The 23,419-nt window shown below is 34.2% G+C and overlaps 1 protein-coding gene across 1 annotated transcript; it reads left to right on the top strand.

The window, feature by feature from the left end:
- The first annotated feature begins 245 nt into the window (after positions 1-245).
- Positions 246-8,381, top strand: IBS1 (Protein kinase superfamily protein). Its single transcript, XM_007037383.3, has 9 exons — positions 246-1,347; positions 2,168-2,452; positions 2,785-3,102; positions 3,674-3,901; positions 5,061-5,158; positions 5,710-5,797; positions 5,879-6,421; positions 7,303-7,435; positions 7,905-8,381. Exons 1-9 carry the CDS (start codon positions 910-912, stop codon positions 7,922-7,924), a joined length of 2,151 nt encoding a protein of 716 aa, XP_007037445.3. The 5' UTR covers positions 246-909; the 3' UTR covers positions 7,925-8,381.
- The last annotated feature ends 15,038 nt before the right edge of the window (positions 8,382-23,419 follow it).

Below are 23,419 nucleotides of genomic sequence, written 5' to 3'. Positions count from 1 at the left end.
TGCATCAAGTTATTAGAGATTCATATCACGGGTTTTTGGTAGTAGAGGGATATGCAACGAACCGGCAACGTAGATTTCAAACCTAAGATTTTCAAAGACAAAAAACCCTCATTTAAGTCAACAACAACCCAACCATTCCCATTAAGCAAAAAGGCCAAAAAATAAATCAATTATTATTATTATTAAAACAAATCATTAGTCATTAATTATTATTATTATTATTATTTAAGAAAAGGCAACCCTGTCTGTTTGTAGTAAAATGGCAGCCATTATTTGTACTCACCCTGTGGAATACAAACACAGAATGATACAAACTTCATTAAACAGAGACTTGACAAAACAAAATTTTACAGGGACAGACAGACAGACAGAAACAAGAAGAGAGAATATAGAGACTCCCAAGCAAACAAACAAAAAAAAGGGGAACGTTTCTTTTTCCCATTAATTCCCTAGAAATTTTGCTTCAAAAGGAGAACTTCATCAAAAGGTTTTCATTTCAATCTTTCCGTTGATTTCGGTAGCCTCACTGTTTTGTTTGCCAGCCACATTAAAAACCCTTCTTTCTCTATCCATTATCTTCCCCGCAATTGGCGCTTCCCACAAAAATATATACACATACGTATATAAATATAATTTTTGAAAGTGAAAGAAGAAATTCTCCTATCTTTGGATGTTCATTGTATAAAAAGGCTTCGTTTTCTGCTCTCTTTTGTTGCTTTCTTTCTAAGAAGAAAGGATAGAGACGCAGAGACAGAGAGAAGCTGAAACTCCGTTTACAACTCACTCGGCCGTTGTGTTTGTTAATTCTTGTTTTTTCCGCGTCCGCGTCGGGTTGGCGCCATAAAAAGAAATCCCAGAAAGAAAGTTGGGATCTTTTTGTTTTGTTCATCACATGATCAACGGCCATTGATGGGTTGCGTGAGTTCGAAGCAGGCGGTGTCGGTGACGCCTGCTTTCGACCACTCCGGCGCCTTACGTGAAAATGCGGGTGCCGGTAGCGTGGGGACCAATTCGGGTCGGTCGCGGGTCGGGTTCCCGGAGCTTGAGAAGAAGAGGAGCAGCGGCGGCGGCGGTAGCAAGAAGAAGAAAAAGAATAGTACTAGTGGCGGTGTGAGTGATTTGGGTAGTGGGTGCGGTGGGTTGGGACTGAGTGGGAGCGAGTTGGGTGAGTCGGGTCGGGCGAGTTCGAGATCCGACTCGTTGAGTTTGAGGTTGGGGAATTTACAAAAGTATATAGAAGGCGAACACGTGGCAGCTGGGTGGCCTGCTTGGCTCAGTGCCGTCGCCGGTGAAGCTATCCACGGTTGGGTCCCACTCAAGGCTGACTCTTTTGAGAAGCTTGAGAAGGTTTGGAACTTTTTATTTTCTTTTTCTTTCATGTTTTCCCATAAATTTTCTTCTTTTGGGATGTTAAGAAAATTGATTACTTGTGTTCTTTTTGCTTGTTAATGCTTTTGTTTTTCTTTTGTCATTTTCGTTCAGAGCATCGTGTTTGTTGGATACTATCAGTTCTGTCTGTTTGTTTGTTTTTTTCTTTCACGTTTTCTTACTCCGTTTTTTTTTTTTTTTTTACAATTCGTTTTGAATTTACGTTAAGTGTAAAATTCCATTCTTCACAAGCAATTCTTGCTCTTATATAGACCTTGGAAATCAAGAAGAGAGTAAGAGCAAAAAATTACAGTAATTTGTATATGCAATATCATGCCATGTAGGCAGAGGCAATTCTTGTTAATCATGTATGTTCCATGCATAAAATTTGATGCTTTCAATCCTTCAGGTATAGAAGTCCTTTGAATTGTTTGGACAACCATGGACACGTCACTTGAAGTGGTTCTCTTAAGCTTTTAATCACTGGTTAAGCTTGTTTTGCTATAGAATTGACATAACTTGAACCTTATTGTTCTGTTAAAAGCAACTTTTATGGTCAGAAGGTTCTCAGATAGGTGTTTTTCTTACCCTAAATCTATTAACTACTCGGTATGTGATTTTTTTTTACCCCAGCTTGTGACTTCTTATATTTCCTTTTACCTTTATATCTTTGTATTTATGTTTACTAATTTCTCAACGCGAACTAGAATTATTTATAGTTGTCTTGGGATGTGATACTCTTCCTGATATTGGATGTAAATATGTTATAATCTTAAGTGATTTTCAATTGCTTTAACAGATTGGACAAGGTACATATAGCACCGTTTTCCGAGCTCGAGACCTTGAGACTGGAAAGATAGTTGCTCTGAAGAAGGTTCGGTTTGACAATTTTGAGCCTGAGAGTGTTCGCTTCATGGCAAGAGAGATACTAATTCTTCGAAGGCTTGACCATCCAAACATCATAAAATTGGAGGGGATAATTACTTCCAGAATGTCATGTAGCATATACCTTGTATTTGAGTACATGGAACATGATATCACTGGACTTCTGTCTTGTCCTGACATCAAGTTCAGCGAGTCACAGGTTTGTTCACTTTGCCTCTCTGGATAAGGTTAGTCTAATTTTCTATGGTGGCATGTATACAGAACCCATGTTGATAATGACATTGTTTTCTTCTCTCTAGTGTCCTATATGTAGGTTTATCATTTGAGACGGAATCAAAAGTCCTTGGAATACAAATTGCTGTAAAATATATTTACTGGGATGCACAGTCATTCAAATACCAAAATCTAAAGTTGTCTAAAACCCAAAAATGAATGTGTTATAATGCGGAGAAAAACAAGTGAAATAATTCACATGCCTCGATAAACTTGAAATATGCATCTTCACTAATGAATATTGATTTTGTTTTGTAGATTAAATGCTACGTGAAGCAGTTGTTATCTGGACTTGATCACTGCCATTCACGAGGTATAATGCATCGGGACATTAAAGGATCAAATCTCCTTGTAAATAATGAAGGAATCCTAAAAATGGCCGATTTTGGTTTGGCAAACTTCTGTGCTTCTGGGCATAGGCAACCCTTAACAAGTCGTGTTGTTACCTTATGGTACCGTCCTCCAGAACTTTTGTTGGGTTCTACAGATTATACAGCAGCTGTGGACCTTTGGAGTGTTGGCTGTGTATTTGCTGAACTTCTCCTTGGGAAACCTATCCTACAAGGGAGAACAGAGGTATGCACCTTGCTAAAGTACATATCTTTTACATCATTATTCATCGTAGTTGTAATATTGAGAAAGAGTATTTAAGGATCTTTTGACAAGAAAAGAAAAAGAACAATTTCAGTGGAAATAACTTGTGTTACTGAGATGGTCTAGTCTACAGTAATTGATTCCTCATAATAAGGAAAAGGATCAATTACAAGAACAGAACAAGTTTCACAGTACTTGGGAAATTTTACTAGGAATGGAATATTGGCGTCTCTGGAAATTCCAGTCCTATGTGTGTTTTTATTAAGTTTGATTATTGCTACTGTATCAATCTTATAAGTTTGATTAGAAAATTCTAATTGAGAGTGCTTTATCTGAAAGGCACTGAATGTTTATTGCTTTGACATCTCCACAGTGTCTTATTCCTTTAGAATGACCCGTTGACATCCTATATGTATTTCATATTGTATATATGCAATCCGATAGTCAGTTTAGTTGTTCAATTTCTATTTAGTTAGGTACCTAATTTCTTGCTGATATACATTTCTGACACTAATAAAAGTATGTTTTCGTAAATCACCTTTGTTCTGTACAGGTGGAACAACTGCATAAAATTTTCAAGCTTTGTGGGTCCCCACCCGACGATTACTGGAAAAAATCAAGACTTCCTCATGCAACTCTATTCAAACCACAACAACCTTATGATAGTTGTCTTCGGGAGACTTTTAAAGATTTACCAGCAACTGCTGTGAACTTAATAGAAACTTTGCTTTCAGTGGAGCCATACAAGCGTGGGACTGCTTCCAGTGCTCTTGCATCAGAGGTAATTATGCAAAAAGGGAAACATGATCATTACCCATTCGAAATTGTAATTTGTCATTCACCCTTATTAAGCATATAATCAAATACTAATTGACTATAGGTGTAGTACCCCAACTTGAAAATAAGCCCACCACAAACACCATATTTAACTAAAAACTTCGAATAACACCAGTAAATGCCCCTTACATTTAGGTCCAGTGCTAGTAATTGAAGAAGCAAATGGCATACAGCATGGAAAAGAAATGTGGGGCAACAAACAACTAATTATTGAATAGACAGGGCAGCTATGAAGCTGGGATACATGATATCCCCCTTTTTGTCTATGTTGTTACTTTGTCCAACATGGACGTGCCCCTAATATGTGGTTTGATATGTATCAGACATAATGAGATACCATACAAGAAAAAATCCAGATGAGGGAAAAAATAATGAGGACATCAAATAGGCACTGGAAAAGGGCTTTTCTCTCATCATTTGGCTGGGCCTTGGGTGTTTTATGGCAGAAGTGGCTGATTGCCAGAATAAAATGGTTGGGGAATTGACACTTTTGTTAACATGATAAGGAGAACAGAGAGAAATGGGGAAGGTTAAGAGAGAGAAAGTATATTCCATAAGAGGGAGTATGCTGGTTAAGGGGGTGGCTATGGCAGAGAAGAGTTTACAGGTACAGGGATGCAGACTGCTTTTGCAATGAAAATTCATTTGGAAGGGATGAAAGAAGGGAAAGAGATTGGGGATTTATGCTTATCTTTTGTGATTGTGTCTGTATCCTTGATCTATAGAGGGGCAACGAACAACCTGAGCTTCAATACCATGTTAAACATCCATCCTAAAATCAATAAGCAATAGCTGTAGTGGCTCAAGTTGAATATAAGGCTGAACTAACCAAATTTAATAATGTAAAACACACTAATTAAAATCCTTAAGAAACTTGGGGCACGAAGTAAATTGCCTATAAGTTTCAGTTTGCTGTCACTCCCATATTTTTATGAAGTTATCTCATTGTATCTTTGGTGTTCTTATATTTCAGCTAGCATTTTCTTTAAAGAACATTACAAATGCAATATCCAGGGTTATACACATCTTGTGCAAATCATATACTTCTAATTAGCTTTATTTTCCATCATTTGAAATTCTGATTCTTAATCTACAATTTTCAGTATTTCACAACAAAGCCATATGCATGTGATCCATCAAGCTTGCCAGTATATCCACCTAGCAAAGAGATTGATGCAAAACATCGTGAAGAGGCAAAGAGGTGAGAACTCTGTTCATATATGTGTGTGTGTGTGGAGATATTAATTTAGGTAGCTTTCTGGAACCTGGAATTGCATTGTCTTTGTTTTCTTTCATATCCAGTTTAAGTCCATCTGCATTGAAATAAGAACTGTGGTTTGAGTTCCAATCAATATTTTCCCAAATTTTCATTCTTTTTTTCCTTTTGAGCTAGATGTCCGGTCAAAATTAAGTTATTCTACTTTATTTTGGTAGGCATCATCTCATTAAATGCACAAGCTGGATCTAGTACTCACCTGAATTCATATTCTGGGATAAGTATCTAACAAAAGTCACTGTCATTTAGTTTCTAACATAGCTACCCCGCTTATTGAAGATCTTCACAGACATAGAATGATTTGCTTCCGTGGAACATGGACATGCTCAATTGATGTATATGTAACTAATTTTTCTTTTTCTGAGGTTTTAGAAAATATGCAGTGAACTATGGCAAATTCCACCATATACGCACATATATACCAGGTAACATGGTTTGATATCATCTTAAATGATTAAGTTTCAATGAATTTTCAGGAAAAAGATAAGCGGAAGAGTTCGCGGTTCTGAAACAAGAAAGCCAATTAGAAAACCCCATGGAATAAGTAAATTGGCACCAGTTGAGGTATGTCACTCTCTCTCTCTGCAAATATATATGTGTTGTTACCAGAAAACTAATTTTTTATACTACTTCTTTTACATACAGGATGCTGCTGCAGCTCAAACTCGAGGTTCTCAGAAAATTAATGGTAACCATGTCCATAACTCAAAGCAAAGAAATGCTACTATCAGCGACGGAGTGCCAAATCCATCTACTGATGGATTAGAAGAGGCTGCCCATGTAAAGCATGCATCCCAAGGTGATATTCCTTATTCTGGTCCATTGCAAGTGTCCACATCAAGTGGCTTTGCATGGGCCAAAAGGCAAAAGGATGATGCATCCATAAGATCACACAGCAGATCTATCTCAAGAGGTCACATCTATAATTCTTTAGAACCTTCTGCTCAATTAAATGCAAGAAACAATTTTGATTCAAAACGACATGAAAATGGGGATGTAATATATGGAGGTCGCACCGATTCTAGAGGCCATGATTCATATGAAGCTGCCAAGCGTGCTATGCAGAAACAATGGAGCCAGTTTGAGCGCCCAGATTCGTTTGATGCTTCTGATGGTGGATACCACTCGCAAGAGCTATCATTGGCACTTTATCAAAGAGAGGAAATGGCAGCCAAGAGAAATAATTTGGTATGTTTGTAAATATTAGAACCAGAAATTACGTTAAAATTTTGTGCTTGACATCTAATATTTAAACCTCTTTTGCAGATCACATGACATCTTTAATTCAATTTTCACAAACAGTTATGTAAATCATCTAGATCTAAAATGGTTTAAATTCAATAGAAAACTAAAAGAAAATGGAAATTTTTAATTATATTTAACCTTGATGGCTGAAAGTAATTACTGTCCTTGAAATTGGATTACTATAGCGCATGAGTTTCCATCCATTTAGGTTTTTATCATTTCTTTCACTGCTACTGAGTCCCGTGTCAATTTTAAGGAGAAACCATGGTCTTGTTATTCCTCTCTGGAAATTTGAATTGGCTGAATTTTTTTTTTTTCATTTTTGGTAACAAATATTTTGTTATGAAATTTAATTAGTGTCTCTGAAAATTAAACATAAAAAAAAAAAATTGTTGAATAACTGTATTGAATTTCAAAAAATTGAAGGTTTGACACATTTAGCTTTGCACTGTAATGCAGCCACTGCATCACTGAAGTGAGGCAATTGGCATGCAAGAGTGAATTTGACTATTTGAAAATGTTATTTTAAATAAATGGATGTATAAATTTCTTTTTTCAATAAATCTTTCCAATACCAAAAGGAAATAGAAAACTACCTTCTTTAACACACCTTTCATACCCAGCAGAGAGGGAAAGAGAGAGAGAGAAGAATGTGGCTTTTGTAAATTTAGTCCTCTTTATTTTTTATGTTAAAACTAAAAGAAAATAAAGAAAAAGAACTCATTTTCTTTATGCATGCCCCTAAACTCAAATCAGTAGGTATCATCACATCAACATCTTTAGAATTTCTATAATGATCAAATTATATATTGTTGTTCTGACAGGATTACCAAGATGAAGGGGACAAGGTTGAATTTTCGGGCCCTTTGTTGTCTCAATCACATAGAGTTGATGAACTCTTAGAACGACATGAGCGACAGATCCGCCAAGCAATTCGAAAGTCATGGTTCCAAAGAGGTATAACAATAACAACATAAACAACCATACTACTAATCTCTTTTATTTAATATATAGATGATTTCTGTTGCCAGCCATATCAGTTTGCAGTTTGTCATCACCCCTGCCTTTGAGCCCTGTTGCCTTTTAGTTTTGTTGGCTTTATGAATTACTTGTGATTTAAATGCAATTGCTTTCAGTCACATAAATGAATATGAGTGTAAGACAACTAACTGTGGGGGGATGAAACCTGGTGAGACAATTATTTACATTTATGATGGCTGTTATTGGTGGTATAACTTTCACTTCTTCTCAACCACTTTGTGGTGAGTTAAATATTTAAAGCAACCATCAGATTGAACTTGATTGGTGATGCAAGCTGTGTGTACTTATGATGCTTGTTCCCCACATAATTACTTACCTTAAGTTCATATTCTTGAACAAGATTATACAGACCAACATTACTTATTTATAATAATTTGCGTTGCAGGTAAAAAACATGGGAAGTAATCTTCAGATATTCTTATGTCTAAGGCTCAGTTAAGAAGAAGCTTCTGGCCAGAGGCAGCCATTCAGGATCCTAGGCCCCAAGGCAAAAGTGATAAGTTGGCTGCCATGCCCATCAAAATAACGACATCAAGTTGAAGCTTCTGCACAAAAGCAGTGAAGAACAAAACTGAGAAACTACAATATAATGGTACGGCTGCATGTTACTATTCATAGAGCTCTAAGGAAGGAGGAAAGGAAGAGGGCCCTGGGTGGCTGCTCAGTCTCTTTCTGCAAAGAGCCATGATTGTTTTTTTCCCTTTCAATTGAAGTTTTCATCTCACTTCCTTTTTGGTTCCATACTTTCCCCTCATCAAGTCTGACCCCACTATGTATAGGTTATTAGCAATTGATTGTGAGAGTAGTCTTGTATATGATCACGGTTCATAAGGCTTATCAATATCTGGATTCTTCTTTCTCATATCTGAAGTTCGGTGTTGCTTTGGTAGTTCCTTAGTTTTTTCAAGCCTTAGAGAATGAAGCCTCGAACGGTTTGTCGCCACCAGGAGCATGCATATCTATATTCACAAATATTTTGGGACCTCTTATATTACAGTATGCTCAAAGTGCAACAGAGAGTGGTTTTTGAGCCTTTGGCAATTAGTACATTCAAAATATTAAGAATAACAGCCAAATATTTCCTTTTTTTTTGTCATTTTCTCCCCACTTGTGGGTGGTATCTTTTTTATATTTATATTTGGAAAAAGAAGGATTCGAATTTTATTTTTTTTAGAAGAAAATCATACATCAATTAATAAGTCAAATACTCGGATGTCTCTGGAATGTTATTTTTTTTCTCTTATTCCCCTCTTTTAAGTGTTGACATTATCTTAAAAAACCATTCTATTTGATTAGTTTTTGGTCAAAACTAAGAAGTTGAATACTTGCTAATACTGTCTGCTATCAAAATTGGATTTGCATTACGCAATAATGTTGTATCAGCTGTTTGGTTATGTGCATATTGTGTCAAAGGTGTGCAACACTTGGCTACCTGTAATAAGAAAAATTGAATACTAAATCAAATTGAATCATTTGAAATTGAACTGCTGGCTTAAGGAAAATCAATCATATGTAACCAGACTGGCTTGGAAGAAGCTTTTGTGTGAAAAAAGAAGGTGATTGTCCAAAACCAAGCAGTTTAAAGGATTTATCAAACAGAATATCACAGTATTGGGCATCTTAGTATCTTACTCTATGGTGCATGGGCTATGTACTTCCATTGCAATATTAGGCCTAGAACTGAAAGCCTGCCCATCCATTCCTGGGTGCCAATGCCAACCTTAGAGCCCAGTAGTACTGCAACTACCATTCTAGCTGACAGCTGAGTACTCGTATCTGCAATTTTGTCCAACCTTCAATCTACTTTCCATTTGGACCACATAAACTTTTAGTTTAGGGACAAGGTTTTGGCAACTTGCTTATGGCACGATCAAACAACTGAAGCTTTTCAATTTTTTTTCTTATGCAGATACCTATCAAAGCCCTTTGTTATTCCAATAGCCAAAGCCAATTATATAAATGTTTAGCATATATGTCTTAAGAAATGTAAATAGCACCATCCATGGCTCCTATCTCTTTCTTTCTATTGCATTATTATTCCTGTTTAGCTACTCATGCCAGGATGACAAGTTGACAACAATAGATTAATAGAATTTACTATGAATTAGTAAAGGTTAGAAGTTGATATTAATCCTACTAAAATATCCCAACATTTTGGCTTAAAACAAAATCAAATTCATGTGATCTAAAAGTATCTGACTTCTTCCTCACCATTAAGATAGAGCACAGTATAAGTTAGATCAACCCTTACTAGCTTAGTTGCAAACTGCTTTACCAGATAATAAAACCATTCCATAACACAGTGAATATGATGTTTTTATCTTCAGCTCTAATTTAAACGGTTGTGTTCATGAATTTCTAGCTAGGCTCCAAAGACCAAAAGGCAAAAATGTGAGATGAAGTCCCATGCTTGCTTTCAAAGGATGAGGACCCTAGGTCCAGAGCTTGTCTAAATATCCCAAGCTGCTGCCTGCTGATACATGCAAGTGCATGCCTCCTTCCAAGGAATTGATGTGAACCACAGCCTTGGCCAAGCTTGGAAGTCACATCCCAACAAGCTTTGTCCTCTCCTCTCAGATTAGCTGTAAATAATAATAATAATGATCATTATTACAGAACGTTTTGCATATGAGCGAGAAGTTGCACCATAATGTGCAGAAAGCCAAGTACCAAAGTCATTAGCAATGGGATAACACAAAATTCATTTTCAATCAATATCAGAAAGTAAGGGGGCATGGGATGGGAGATAGTGAAAGGTGGGGAATGAGGGTGTTTTTGGTATTTTAATGTTTGGGAAAGGGCTCCATGATCAGTGCAGTGATGAGAGTGGGAAACAGACTAATGGGCCAATGTGTCTATAAAAAGGGGGAAAATGGAAGTGCTTGGTTTCTTATTATTATCTCTTTACTTTCATAGGGAGGAAGGTGCCTCGAAGATTATGTTTTTTTAATTAAAAAGAAATTGTAAACTTTGGTACATGATCTTTTGTATAAAAAGTAGAGTTTGAATTTTTTTTTCAATTAAAAAAAAATTAGATGCCCTTAAATTTTACCCTTGTTGCATCAACCTTATTTTCAGTATATATAAGATAAGTTTATTGAATGTTTAATTTCTTGTTTTAAAAGTTTAAATTGTAAGGTATACTAATTTTTTAAAAAAATAAATTATTTTAAAAATTTTATATTTTTATTTTATTTAATCAAACTCTTTTATTTTTATTTGAGATAAATTTTTATAATTAATAATTAACAAAATATCGTTAATTAAAAAATCATTCGTTATTTTATGTCACGTGACATACTGTTATATAATAATAGATTATGATATAACATATTACACTTTTCACGTTTCACGTTAAGGTAACATCAACGTCATATAAATATAAAATAATAAGTGATGTTTATATTAATGATAATCGATCAACCATTAATCATAATTGTTTGTTTGATTTAAATGAAAAATATGAAAAGTTAATTAAATATAATAAAAAATAACAAAAATTTTTAATTTTTTTAAACATTATATCATATTAAAACTACAAAACTGCACGAAGCATAACTTCTTTCACATGATTGGAAAAAAAAAAAAAGTTTAGTTAATCTCTAGTAACTATATCATATGGTTAAGGGACCTGACAACTTCTTATATAGATGAGGCTAAATCAACTAGAGACTAAAGTTAAAGTAATTAATCGAGGGTCGCCCTTGAGTATTTGATTCACTATTGTTATGTATTCCTTTAAAAAACTATGCAACTCCTAAATATTATTAGCCAATAACATTTATCATTGCTACATATATAAATGATTACCGAATAAGTAAATAATGGTAATTGATTTTCCGTATTTACACTTAAAAAGAATAAAAGTGGGTCCTCTCCCCCTTGTGGTTAACATAATTACTTTCACCAAACAAATGAATGATGGCAGTCTCACAACTTACAGTTTTCATAAACTGACAATTGGGATTTTGTTTTAGGCTTTCGAAATCCCAATTCAATCTTCGCACATGGCGTGCATGGAGTGGCTGCTATAATTTCCACTAGGCCCTACTTATCACCATCATCATCATCATCCCACCGTCCATCGTGTTGACTGACGATCGTAATGCAGCCATGCACGTGGATCCTGATCGGAAATGGTCCAACCAAGCATATGGGGGGCAGGGCGCCTGATTTCTTCAACTGCAATGTGCTTTGATTCCAAGGAATTATTGTTGGGATTAGCACTAAACTGCTTCTTAATTATGTGGTCAAACTATCATTCTGCCTCTGATTGCAGACTTGCTTCATTGGCTAATGCTTTAATGGTATCTCCTTCTACGATACACGTGAATATTAATTATTTACTATTTTCTTAATTTAATAACATCTTGTGTTTTTTTTTTTAGTATTCAATTAAAAATAATAAAAGAATAATGTTTTAAAAGGCATTTAAACTTATCAAGATAATTTAAATAAATCTTTATTCTTCTATTACATTCAATCAAGTTTTATTATTTTTATTTTAAATCAAATAAATTTTTATAATTAATAGTTAATTAATTATCATTAATTAAAACGTTATTTGCTATTTTATACTTATATTGTGTTAATATAAAGCAAATATGAAAGATAAAAAATGTTATGTGATTATACTATTATACCACTAATATATCATGTCACTGTTTACTTGACATGTCAACCTATTACCTTAATATCATGGGGCATAAAATGACAAGTGATATTTTGATTAATGACAAATAATTAATTATTATTCATAAAGGTCTATTTGATTCAAAATAAAAATATAAAAATTTAATTAATTACAATAAAAAATAAAAAAATATTTAAATTTTTCTAAATAATTTAAGAGTTTTTTTTTAATATTTTATAGCAATAATTAATCTATAACATTTTTATCTTGTTCATAATTAGGATAGTCCAATATTTTAATATTGTTTTTCATAATTAGAAATTCACTTAGAATTTCTATATGAACCCCCTTTTTCTTTTCGGTTTCCTTGTTCAAGTGTTTACCTTTGCTTCGGAGGATCGGAAATATATATATTAAGTATTTACCTTTGCTTTGGAGGATTGGAAAATTTTATTGGACCTTTTCGTTTAATGCAAGTATTAAGATTTGATGTATAAAATTTTAATAAAAAACAACTTTTGTTTTCTTTTTCCCCGAAAGTGACACTATTTATATTCTTTATCAACTCAAAGCAATGCAGCTTGGTTGCTTATGAAAATAAAACTTGTTCTTTAATTTTTACAAGAATTATGACTATTGCTAGTGCTTATAATTAAGCATGAGTGAAAGTTAATTAACATATTATTTTAAAAAAATTTCACTAAGCGTATTATCATACCATTACACATATTGCTAACTTTTTAAATATAGTATTATATAATAAATGTATAATCTATTTTTTTGAGAAGAATCTATAATATATATAAAAGCATGGGAGGTTGGTAAACCTTTTGATTGACAAAAATGAGCATTTGCTTTGATTAAATTTCTCATTACTATTTTAAATTAATTTTTATTTGTTAAAATTTTATATAATAGACATGGTATTCTTCTCAAATATGTCTTTTTTTTTTGTTTTCATTCATTTAAATAAATATTGCATATATGCATGTTCTAATTTTTTACTCATTAATAATCATGATTTATGGCTTTAAAGCTGGAAGGGGTATTTAAGTTAAAAAATATGCTAAATTAATCTCTTAAATTGGTTTGGATGTCATTAAATTTAAAATATATTTTTGTATTTTGATATTCTCAAGATTACTTAACTTTTTTTATATTTTAATTTACTTTTAATAAAAATTTTACTTTACAATTAAGATTTTTTTTATACAAGATTTCTTCACTTCACAAAATAAGATTTTTATAATATTAAAGAATGTGAAACTTTATTATTAAATCTCTTTTTTTATATTTTATATTCATAATTTGAAAATATATAAAATACATATTTAAAATATATATATTTAATTACACGTGTCATCATATACTAATTCTTGATAAATTAAAAAACAATAATTTATTATATAATGTTTTTTTATAAGTATCACCTTATACCACCATCATACTACAAAAACCAATATTCGTACAAGTTAAGAAATTTTTAACTCTCTCTGCAGTAACACGTCATTCTGATTTCTTCGTGGACGGAAGTACAGCGATACAAAAACGACAGCTCTAACAACCATAGATACGATAGGCTTTTAAGCCTTGTTAACGTAAGTATTAATTAGATGCACCCAAAACTTTTAAAAGTTTCATTCTCCACCTTCCTAAATCCACTTATCTACGTCCATGAACTTGACTAAATTTTGTTTACCAACCAGTGGACGGTGATTAATCAATGCTGTATAACGCTGGGCCGACATTTTCGAGAAACTTTCAAGTGCTTCTCGGCTTAGACCAAAACAATATGAACCCCTTCGTGGAAGAGATGACTTACAGTATGTTCTTTTTGACACTTGGCGTAGTATCATTGGTTGTAAGTAGAGAAATTAGGTTTACGTATAGGGTACACAGAGTGGATTTGTGGGCGCGCATTTGCCCTATCTAGGCCAGGCCACGTTAGCACTGATGTACCGCCAACGCTGAGAGACAAAGCCACCCGGTTTTTATTAAAAAAAAAGGGGCTGCACTCTGGGGGAGTTGACGTTGTTGGTGGGCGCAGGCTGACATGTCAATGTACGAAGGATGGGCAGCTACAAAGCAAAGCAAGTAACCTTGAGAGACAAAGAAAGGATAGGTAGGCGGGGAACCAACACAATTGGATTTCTCTTTCTTCTGCTGTTGGGGATTGCATTCGCTAAACGACGATCAACTATTTGGCGACATCACGCCTAGCCATGTGATGTTTCGCTTCACTACACTCCCTTCCCTCCCAAACTTAACCAAGCGCATTTGAAAAATCTAAAATCTTGTTTGGCTTTTACATTTAATCGTGTTTGATCATAAATATTATGGTTAATAAGATATCAATTTTTTATTCTTAATTTTGAAAACAAAAGAAATCTATAATTGGAATTGTTAACTTTAATTTTAGTAATTATCGTCGATAGTATATATTAAAATAAACTTAAAAATGATATAATATTTGAAAGAGTTCTTTAATTATTTAAAAAAATATTAAAATAAATTTTTATTCTTTTATTATAACATTCAATCAAGTTTTTATATTTTTTTAGTTCATCCTCTATACTTTAATTTTGAATCAAATAAACTCTAATAACTAATTACTATTAGTCAAAATATTTTTTAAAAAATTAACTATTATTAATTAAAATGTCACTTGTTATTTTATGTTTACTTGATATTAATATAGTGTTGACATGAAAAATGAAAATGTCATATGACTACATCAAGTAAATGCCACATCATCATCACTGTGATAACATGTCAACATGCTACGTTAATGCTATAAAATGACAAATATCATTTTAATTAACAATGAATTATAAAAATTTATTTTAGTCAAAATAAAAGTATAAAAATTCAAAAAATTTATTTGAATTTTCTTAAATAGTTTAAGAACGCCTTTAGACATTTTGTTTTAAGAAATTCATTTAACTTTGGAGAAAACTTATAATGTTGTATAACGTTGAAAAATGTTTAATTCATAAGCTTGGGAAGAAATTGGGCAAGAACCATAGCTGTAATTTATTTTATATGGGTGTCATATGCTTGGAAACTCATGCATGTTGAAAAGATGAAGCAATAAGTAATAAAGTTTGGATTTGATAAAAGATATTGATGTGGTGTTAGAGGATTGATTTTCGTCATGTTTCCTATGTACATAAAGCATGTAAAATGGGTTCGCAGCTAAAGCCAACATGATTTTAAGGGAAGTGGTGGGGGTGCCCAAAATTTCGATCACCTTTTTAATTGGGATATAAGATTTGATTGTCGATGAGTCCACTTAAAGAATATTGAAGATTGCTATGAGCTGTCAAGGGTGGAGCTTATTCAATCATTTGTAAAATGAAGAAAAATTTTGATCAACCAAGTCTTTGTTGATTGTTAATCAAACTTAATTCAGCATTTGAGAAGAAATACCAGCAAGTTTTACTCTATCAATCAAATTAATGTAATAAAAATGAAAGCCAACACAAATTTCTTACTTGGAAAGGATTGTTATATATATATTTATTTCTTCTTCATGTAGAGTAAATCATGTTAGGAGATCGATCAAGGCAGTTGTTTAAGGAATAAAAGAGGGCATTTGAGGGTGGGAAGGATTAAAAAAATTAAGAGTAAAATACTTTTACCCTCTAAATTTTAATCAAAATTTTAAATGAGTCTATTAGTTTTCAAAATAGACATTCCATCCTAAAGTGTAAATATCGTTAACAGAAAATATGAAAGAACTGGAGGAGGTTGTAAGACACTTTCAAGATTTATACAAGGAGAATGAAGTCCTAGAGATTGTTAATATGGGCTGCCATTTTAATAAATTATTTGAGGAATCTGTCGATTTCTTGGAGCGTCCGTTGAAGGAGGATGAGATTTGGGAGACGATTCAAGGTCGTGATGGCAACAAAGCTCCTGGGCCTAACGGATATAACTTGAACTTTTTCAAGAAGCAATGGCCAATTATTAAACGCGATGTTATGAGGTTTATGGATGAGTTCTTTTCCAATGGTAAACTCGGGCATAGCGTTAACACCTCTTTTATTGCCCTTATCCCCAAGGTTCCAAATCTAACCAGCCTAAGTGATTCTCGCCCTATCAGCCTTGTGAATAGCTTGTACAAAATTCTTGCCAACATATTGAAAACTGTCATAGGTGAAGTGATTGAGAATAACCAATTTGCCTTCATCAAAGAAAGGCAATTGTTGGACTACGCGTTTATAGCTAACGAAGTTGTTGACTAGCTGAAAAAAGATGCTTTCGGAGGTATGGTTCTTAAACTTGACTTTGAAAAAGCCTTTGATAGCATCAGTTGGAACTTTCTTGATCACGTGATGGGATTTATGGGGTTTGGACTTAAATGGAGGTGCTGGATTAAAGAGTGTATTTCCACAGCTAAAATTTCTATTCTTGTCAATGGTTCACCATCGAGACAATTCGGTATGGAAAGGGGCCTCCGACAAGGATGTCCTCTTTCTCCTCTCTTGTTCAACATTGCGGGTGAAGCCTTTAGTGCCATGCTATGTAAAGTTGAGAGTATCGAGATTTGCAAAGGAGTCATGATTGGGAGAAATGGCTTGTCTCTTACACATCTACAATATGCAGATGACACAATCATATTCTGTGATGCAGACCTTGAAAGTTTATTAATTATGAAGAGGATCCTTAAATGTTATCAAAGTGTTTCCGGCCTTAAAGTCAACTTCACAAAAAGTCATTTTATCGGGATTGAGATTGATCAAATGTTGGTGGGAAGATAGGTTGAGAAGATCATGTGCAAGGTAGGATATTTACCCACCACTTACCTCGGGCTCCCCTTAGGTGCCAAGCATAACTCAACTAGATTTGGGATCCAATCTTGGAAAAAGTGAAGAGAAAGCTTGCTGGTTGGAAGACTAAAATGCTTTCATTTGAAGGTAGGATCACTTTACTCAAATCTGTATTGACTAGCATGCCCGTGTTCTTTATGTCCCTATTTCAAGTTCCTCACAAGGTAAAGAACGAGCTTGAAAAATTACAACGTAGATTCTTGTGGGGAGGGGATGACCAAAAAAGAAAAATTCATCTTGTCAAATGGGATAAGGTTTGTAACTACAAGGATTGTAGAGGTATTGATATTACGGACATTGAGGTTAAAAATCGTGCTCTGCTTAACAAATGGATTTGGAGGTATGGAATGGAGACTGACAACCTTTGAAGAAAGGTGATAGTTAACAATCGGCAGTGACCCTTCCATTCTTTGCCAAACACGTGTGTAAACAGGAGAGTTTCCACTTTATGGAGACACATTATTAGTCCCTTTTCCCTTTCTAACAAGTTTTACTTGCAAGTTGTTCCTAACTTTGGTTTTGTAGTGGGTAAAGGTGATAATCTGCTCTTTTGGAATGATGAATGGATCGACGAGATCATTCTGAGTCAAGATTTCTCGAGAATTTTCGCACTGACTGTTAATAAAAATGGCAAGGTTATTGATTTCGGACAATGGGAGGAAGACTCTTGGGTCTGGAATGTTAGGTTGCGAAGACGACTTTTCAATTGGGAAAATGAGCAATAAGAGCAATTAGGGTCTGTTCTCAAGGAATTCCAGCTGAGTAAAGTGCTAAAGGATGAATTAATCTGGAAATATGAGGTAAATGGTGTGTACACTGTCAAATCATTTTGTAAACAAATCATGGCTCCCAAAGATAAAATCGACAAGATATGGAAGTATGTTTGGACAAGACTGGCACCTTTTAGAGTGGAAGCGTTTATCTGGCTATTAATGCATGGTAAGATTGCTATCAAAGACGAACTGAAAAAAAGATGTTACAAAATAACCCCCTGCTCTGTGTTCTGTGTAATCTCTGTAGAGAAACTTGTTGTCACTTGTTTATTGAATGCAAAGAAACGTGGAAAGTTTGGGCTGGTTGGTGGAAGTTGTGCGGTTGCGAATGGATTGTCTCCATTGACATTAGAACCTTCTTTGAAGTTTGGAATAACTGTAACTAGGACAATATTAATGTTAGATGTGAGACCTCAACCTCTATAAGCTTGTAACTAAGCATAGAGGTAAAAACACAAGCAAGGGGTAGTTTCGTCATTTCTTCTAATAAGCTCCCAGAAGGTGGTTTTATGATATTTTAAGGTCTAAATAGGCATAAGACCACATAAGTGATGCATAATGATGAAAACATGAAGAAAACTAGAAATGACAATAATTTTCACAATAGGGGTAAAATGGTCATTTTTACCTCGGGTCAAAATTTTTCAAGTTTCGTAAACTCAAGCATGTCTAGACCATCATGGACCTTGTCCCAGTGTCAAAAGAGTAAAAAGATTGCATATAGGGGTGGAGAAGGACAAGCTAACTTACTAAGGGCATTTTCGTAATTTCTAAGAGAGTGGATAAGCTTGGGCTATAAATATCTTCTCCTTCCAGCAGCTTCTTGAATTTCTAGCAGCTTCTTCTTCTTCTTCTCTTCCCATCTCACGTTGCTTCCAACCTCCATGAAAGCTTGATATGGAGTTTGCATAATTTTCTCTCTCTAGCTTTAGTTTTCATACCTTTGTGCCCTTTTGACTAGAATCCTTGTATTCTTTCACTCTCTCACTTTAAAACCCTTGAAAAATTCTACTTCCATACTTTCTCTCACTAGTTAAGTGTTTAGAGAGAGAGAGAAAGAGAAAGAAAGCCCTGTAATAAGCTTGGAAATTGTTGGAAAGAATTTTAAAGTTACAAAACTATCAAGGTGAGTAGTAAATTAGAATTGAGTTTTAAGTGTTGATAATGTTTAGTGATCGATTTGTGAATTTATTGTTGAGATTGTGTATTGACTCTAATGTGATTCGGTAGTGAACATAGATAGCCATTTAAAATGGCAATTGAAAGCTAGTTAAGAGATAGCTTTTAGGGTTTATAGTATGTGAATTAACATAATAGTGATGTTAATGTGATGGTAGGTTCCAAAGAAGCCCCATCATCCCATTTGGACAATTAGGGGAATTAGAGTCGGCGAAAGGCTCAACAATATACCGGTGAGTGGACTTGCATTTTCAACTTGTTTTGGGGAATGTGAATGATTTTATCCAACTTGTCTTTGAAAATGTACCTTGGGAACAAGCTTTGGGTGAAGTGATTTTATATTGTGAAAATGTGATATACAACATTTTATGTGTTATCACAATATGATAATATGCATGATATGCATTGGGTGCTTCTTTGTATGTTGATGTGGACCCGACTATGTGCGAGTGGGAGTGTGCATAAGCCATTGCATATGAGATGATGATGATGGGAGGGTGTACATGATGATTGATATATATACACACACACACACACATATGGTATATGGTTGTAATGCAAAAATGTGAACATTTGATTTGTTGAAATTTGGGAGTTTGCATGTGTTACATGTTGCTTTTGTTATTTAGCAGGATGACTTTATTTTAAGGGAAAATGAAACCTTTTTCTTGATATTCTGATTCTCGCTGCAGCGAGAAATTCTCGGGTTTTGAAGGGATTGGTTTGGCCAGAAATTCGCTGCAACGAAAATCGATTCTCATTGCAGTGAGAAAGGTACTATAACTTCTCGCTGCAGCGAGATTGAATCCCACTATAGCGAAAAACTTTCTATTTTTCACTTTATTTTAATAAATTGTTGCCTTATTTTCCACTTCTTTGCTACCATATTTGTGCATGGATTTCCAACATTAAGGAATAAATGAATTAAGCTTAATATGAGGAGGTTTGGTGAGAAACCCTCGGCCAGTCAAGAAACCCTCGGCCAATCAAGAAACCCTCGGTTAGTTGATAATTTAAATCAAGTGTCGCTGCAGAAAAAATTCATACTCGTTGCAGCCACACTACAGCGAGAATGCCTTTCCACTGCAACGAGGACCCGTCATTTATTTGACCTAATTCGCATGAATGCTATTAAAGTTTTCACTTTTCAAATTTTTTGTTGAATATAAACCCTTTCATAAAGTTATTTACTCATGTGGGGTTTACATAAGAAGTTTTGATAAGAATAAAAACAAATTGCATTGTTTTGAAAAAGAATGCATCATGATTTCGTTAAACATTCCTTATGGTATGCTTGTTCCCTTTCTTGTTCACTCACTGGATTTATACTCACCATTTTCAACTTCATGTTTTCAGATCACGAGGCAACCAGTAATTATGATAAGGTATCCTCGTAGACTTGTATCCATCTTTTGGTAGGTGTCTCGACATTCAGTAATAGTACATTCGTCCGAGTCCCTTCGTTGGAAATCGAGTATTCTTTTTGAGATGTATAGACAAACTTGATGTAAATTATTAAGATACATGTTGTAGGCAATGTACACTTGATTGGTATGCCAATATGAGTTGGCATTGTTTAATGTTACTTTGATCCTAAGTTATGAAATATGACTTAGTAGTTTATGATGGAAGGATGAACATGTCAAATTAATAGGCTTGCTTGGGCTTAGTGGACTACGTCCATTGGGCCCATGCACCGATCATGGCCCGAAATTTGGGTCGTGACATTAGAATTTGGAAAATGGTGTTTTTTGCTATTGCTTGGTATATTTGGAAATGCAGAAATGAAGTCATCTTCAGTGGCAAGGAATGGAATGTTGATCAATGTCTTGACTTAGTTAAAGTGAGAGTTGTTTCTTGGTCTAATGCCAAATGGCCAGCTGATTACTTTTCAGTTCTAGACACTTATAAGGAATCGTTAGCTCACGATCAACCTAGGAAGAATAGGAAGGATATTAAAAACATTTTGTGGACTGCTCCTGATGAGAGAACACTGAAGTTTAATGTTGACGGAGCAGCTCATGGATGCCTCGGACCTACTGGTATAGGTGGCTTGTTACGAAATTGTAATGGGGAGGTTAAAATTATTTTTTCCAAACACATTGGTGAAGTCAACTTCAACCTTGCCGAATATAGAGCTGTCAGGGAAGCTTTTGCCATCTTTGCTGCATCTAAATGGAAAGAGGATTACAGCATGTTAATCAAAAGTGACTCATGTAATGTGGTTAAATGGATAAAAAGCCCCTGCTTCGACACCTTGGAGACTCAGGAAATGGACTTTACAGATTGAGAGATTTAAAGATATTATTGGTAACTGGAATATTAAGCATACTAAGAGAGATGCCAATCAAAAAGCAGACAGGCTTGCAAAGGATGAGGTGCATCTTTCACATGATATCCTCCATGTTTTTGAGTAAGGAACTCCTTTCCCCTTTATTTCAGGCGCCTGTTCTCACCTCTTAGATGTTGGTTCTACCAGTTTCTACGACTTCTTCCTGGAATGCTGATTTTTCTGAATGGTTGTGTATTGCTGGTTCCTGTCCCTGCACTAAGTGGACTACGACCCCTTTATGCCCATTGTGTACCTTTTTGGTTGGTGGATAATTGGAGGTGCTTTGGACTGGTTGATCTCAAGAGGCTGAAAAAGTGGAGCTCTGTGTTGACAACCAATGGCCAAAAAAGATGATTAAAGTGTAAAAGGGAGTTTCTTGCTTTTACCTTTGCAGATTTTGTTTATGAACAGCCTGACTGTTTAGATGTTTTGTTATGAGATATGTATGTTTGTTTGAGGTTTTGTAAACCTCCTTTTGTTTGATGGGGGATGTTTAAGCTGCCTTTGTGGGGATGGCAGGGGTGGTGTTGATGCTGCATATTGTTTTTTTATTCCTCTGTAGCTTTCCTTGTTGGATTGGAGGTTGGGCTTCCTCCTTGATGGGTTGTAGCTACGTTTCTTTTGTTGAATGAACTATCAGCTTTTCAAAAAAAAATGAAAAAACTAAAATATTATTTTTTTAAATATCATTTTTTCTTTATTAATTTAAAAAATTATTATTATATAATTTTTTAAAAAAAATCTAAAAAAAAAAGAGCACCAATCGATGCTTCTCTCCCTTGGGAAGCACAGATATGTTGCTTCTCTCTCAATGCTCCCTATTTTTTTAAAATTAATAAAAATTATATAATAATAATTTTTTAAATTAATAAAGGGTGACATTATCTTTTAATATTGTCACATTATCAAACTAACAAAAACACTAACAGTTGACTAACGATTAGTCCTAAGTGTCCAAAAGAAGATATTTTTTAAAATGAAGTGTTCATTTCGAAAATTAATGAATTTGTTTAAAATTTTGATTAAAATTTTATAGAGTGGAGATATTTTATCCAAAAATTAATGGTTTGAAAACTGAAAGCACAGAGAATATCCAAAAAGGGGGACGCTGCCTCTGCTTCAGCAATCAAGGACTAGTAATCAATGGAATAAGAAAGAGGAAATGAAAAAGCAAAGACCCTTTATTTACATTTTTCATATAATTCTTCTTGATAAGCATTATACTCAATCCAAGGATTGAGGGATAAAATATTTACTTTACTTTATAACGAGTTGTATGTGTATAAATCCAAGTAAATAATGGGGTTTTTTTTTTATGAAACAGTAACATGTTTACCTCTTGAAGATTTCTAATGACATTTTAACAGCAAAAGATTGGTACAACTACTTAAGAGCAAAATAACAAGTATACTTAGTGCAGTAGTTATGTAACGCAGCATTTAATTCTTCATCTGTTCATGTCACTGAAATCAAGTTCTTTCCCAAATCTGGGTAATTTTATTTGGATTTTATAACTTCCAACTTGCCATGATCTAAATTGCAAATTGCCATATAGAGAATTGTAGTCCTAAAATCTCACCACCCCTTTAAGTCTTTGTTATTTTTGACGACATAAAATCAGGTAGCTGATCCTCCCTCAAAACAAGTCGCAATCCCTCATTGCCCTATCATATTTAATGCTTTTATTCATCGGGTTTTACCCAATCGGAAAACGAAAGAAAAGTGGAATACATGAATGCGACATTGAAACCTTAAAATCTAGACAATTCTACACTCCACCGAGGCTTACTTACACGACATCAAAAGGGTAAAATGGAAATAATATTTTAACCCTTTTTAAAGTAAATTTACACGTTTTTGTTTTTTATTTTAAAAAAACGTATTTATCCACCGTAATTCCACGTGGCTATTAGAAACGCACTACCGCCTTTGTCCAGACATGTACAATCCCAATCCTTCTCTCTCTTTTCCTGTCATGTCTTTTTCTTTCTCTTGTGCTTTTTTTGTTTTTTAAACTAAACGTGCATTGATCCCCCATTAATCGCTCAGTAAATTCAAAAGTTTTGTACTTCGAATGATGTACACGTGGCAGACACGTAAGCAAGAGACAACGAAAACAGAAGAAAGAGAGAGAGAAAAAAAAACCGGGTC

The sequence above is a fragment of the Theobroma cacao genome, chromosome 3 (genome assembly GCF_053813885.1).
Source record: "Theobroma cacao isolate CCN51 chromosome 3, ASM5381388v1, whole genome shotgun sequence".
Lineage (NCBI taxonomy): Eukaryota > Viridiplantae > Streptophyta > Magnoliopsida > Malvales > Malvaceae > Theobroma > Theobroma cacao.
This window is presented reverse-complemented; position numbering and strand designations above follow the sequence as displayed.

Coding starts and splice junctions, on each gene's coding strand:
- IBS1 (XM_007037383.3), top strand. CDS start 910: ATGGGTTGCGTGAGTTCGAAGCAGGCGGTGTCGGTGACGCCTGCTTTC. Junction 1,348..2,167: donor CTTTTGAGAAGCTTGAGAAG/GTTTGGAACTTT, acceptor TTGCTTTAACAG/ATTGGACAAGGTACATATAG. Junction 5,798..5,878: donor GTAAATTGGCACCAGTTGAG/GTATGTCACTCT, acceptor TTTTACATACAG/GATGCTGCTGCAGCTCAAAC.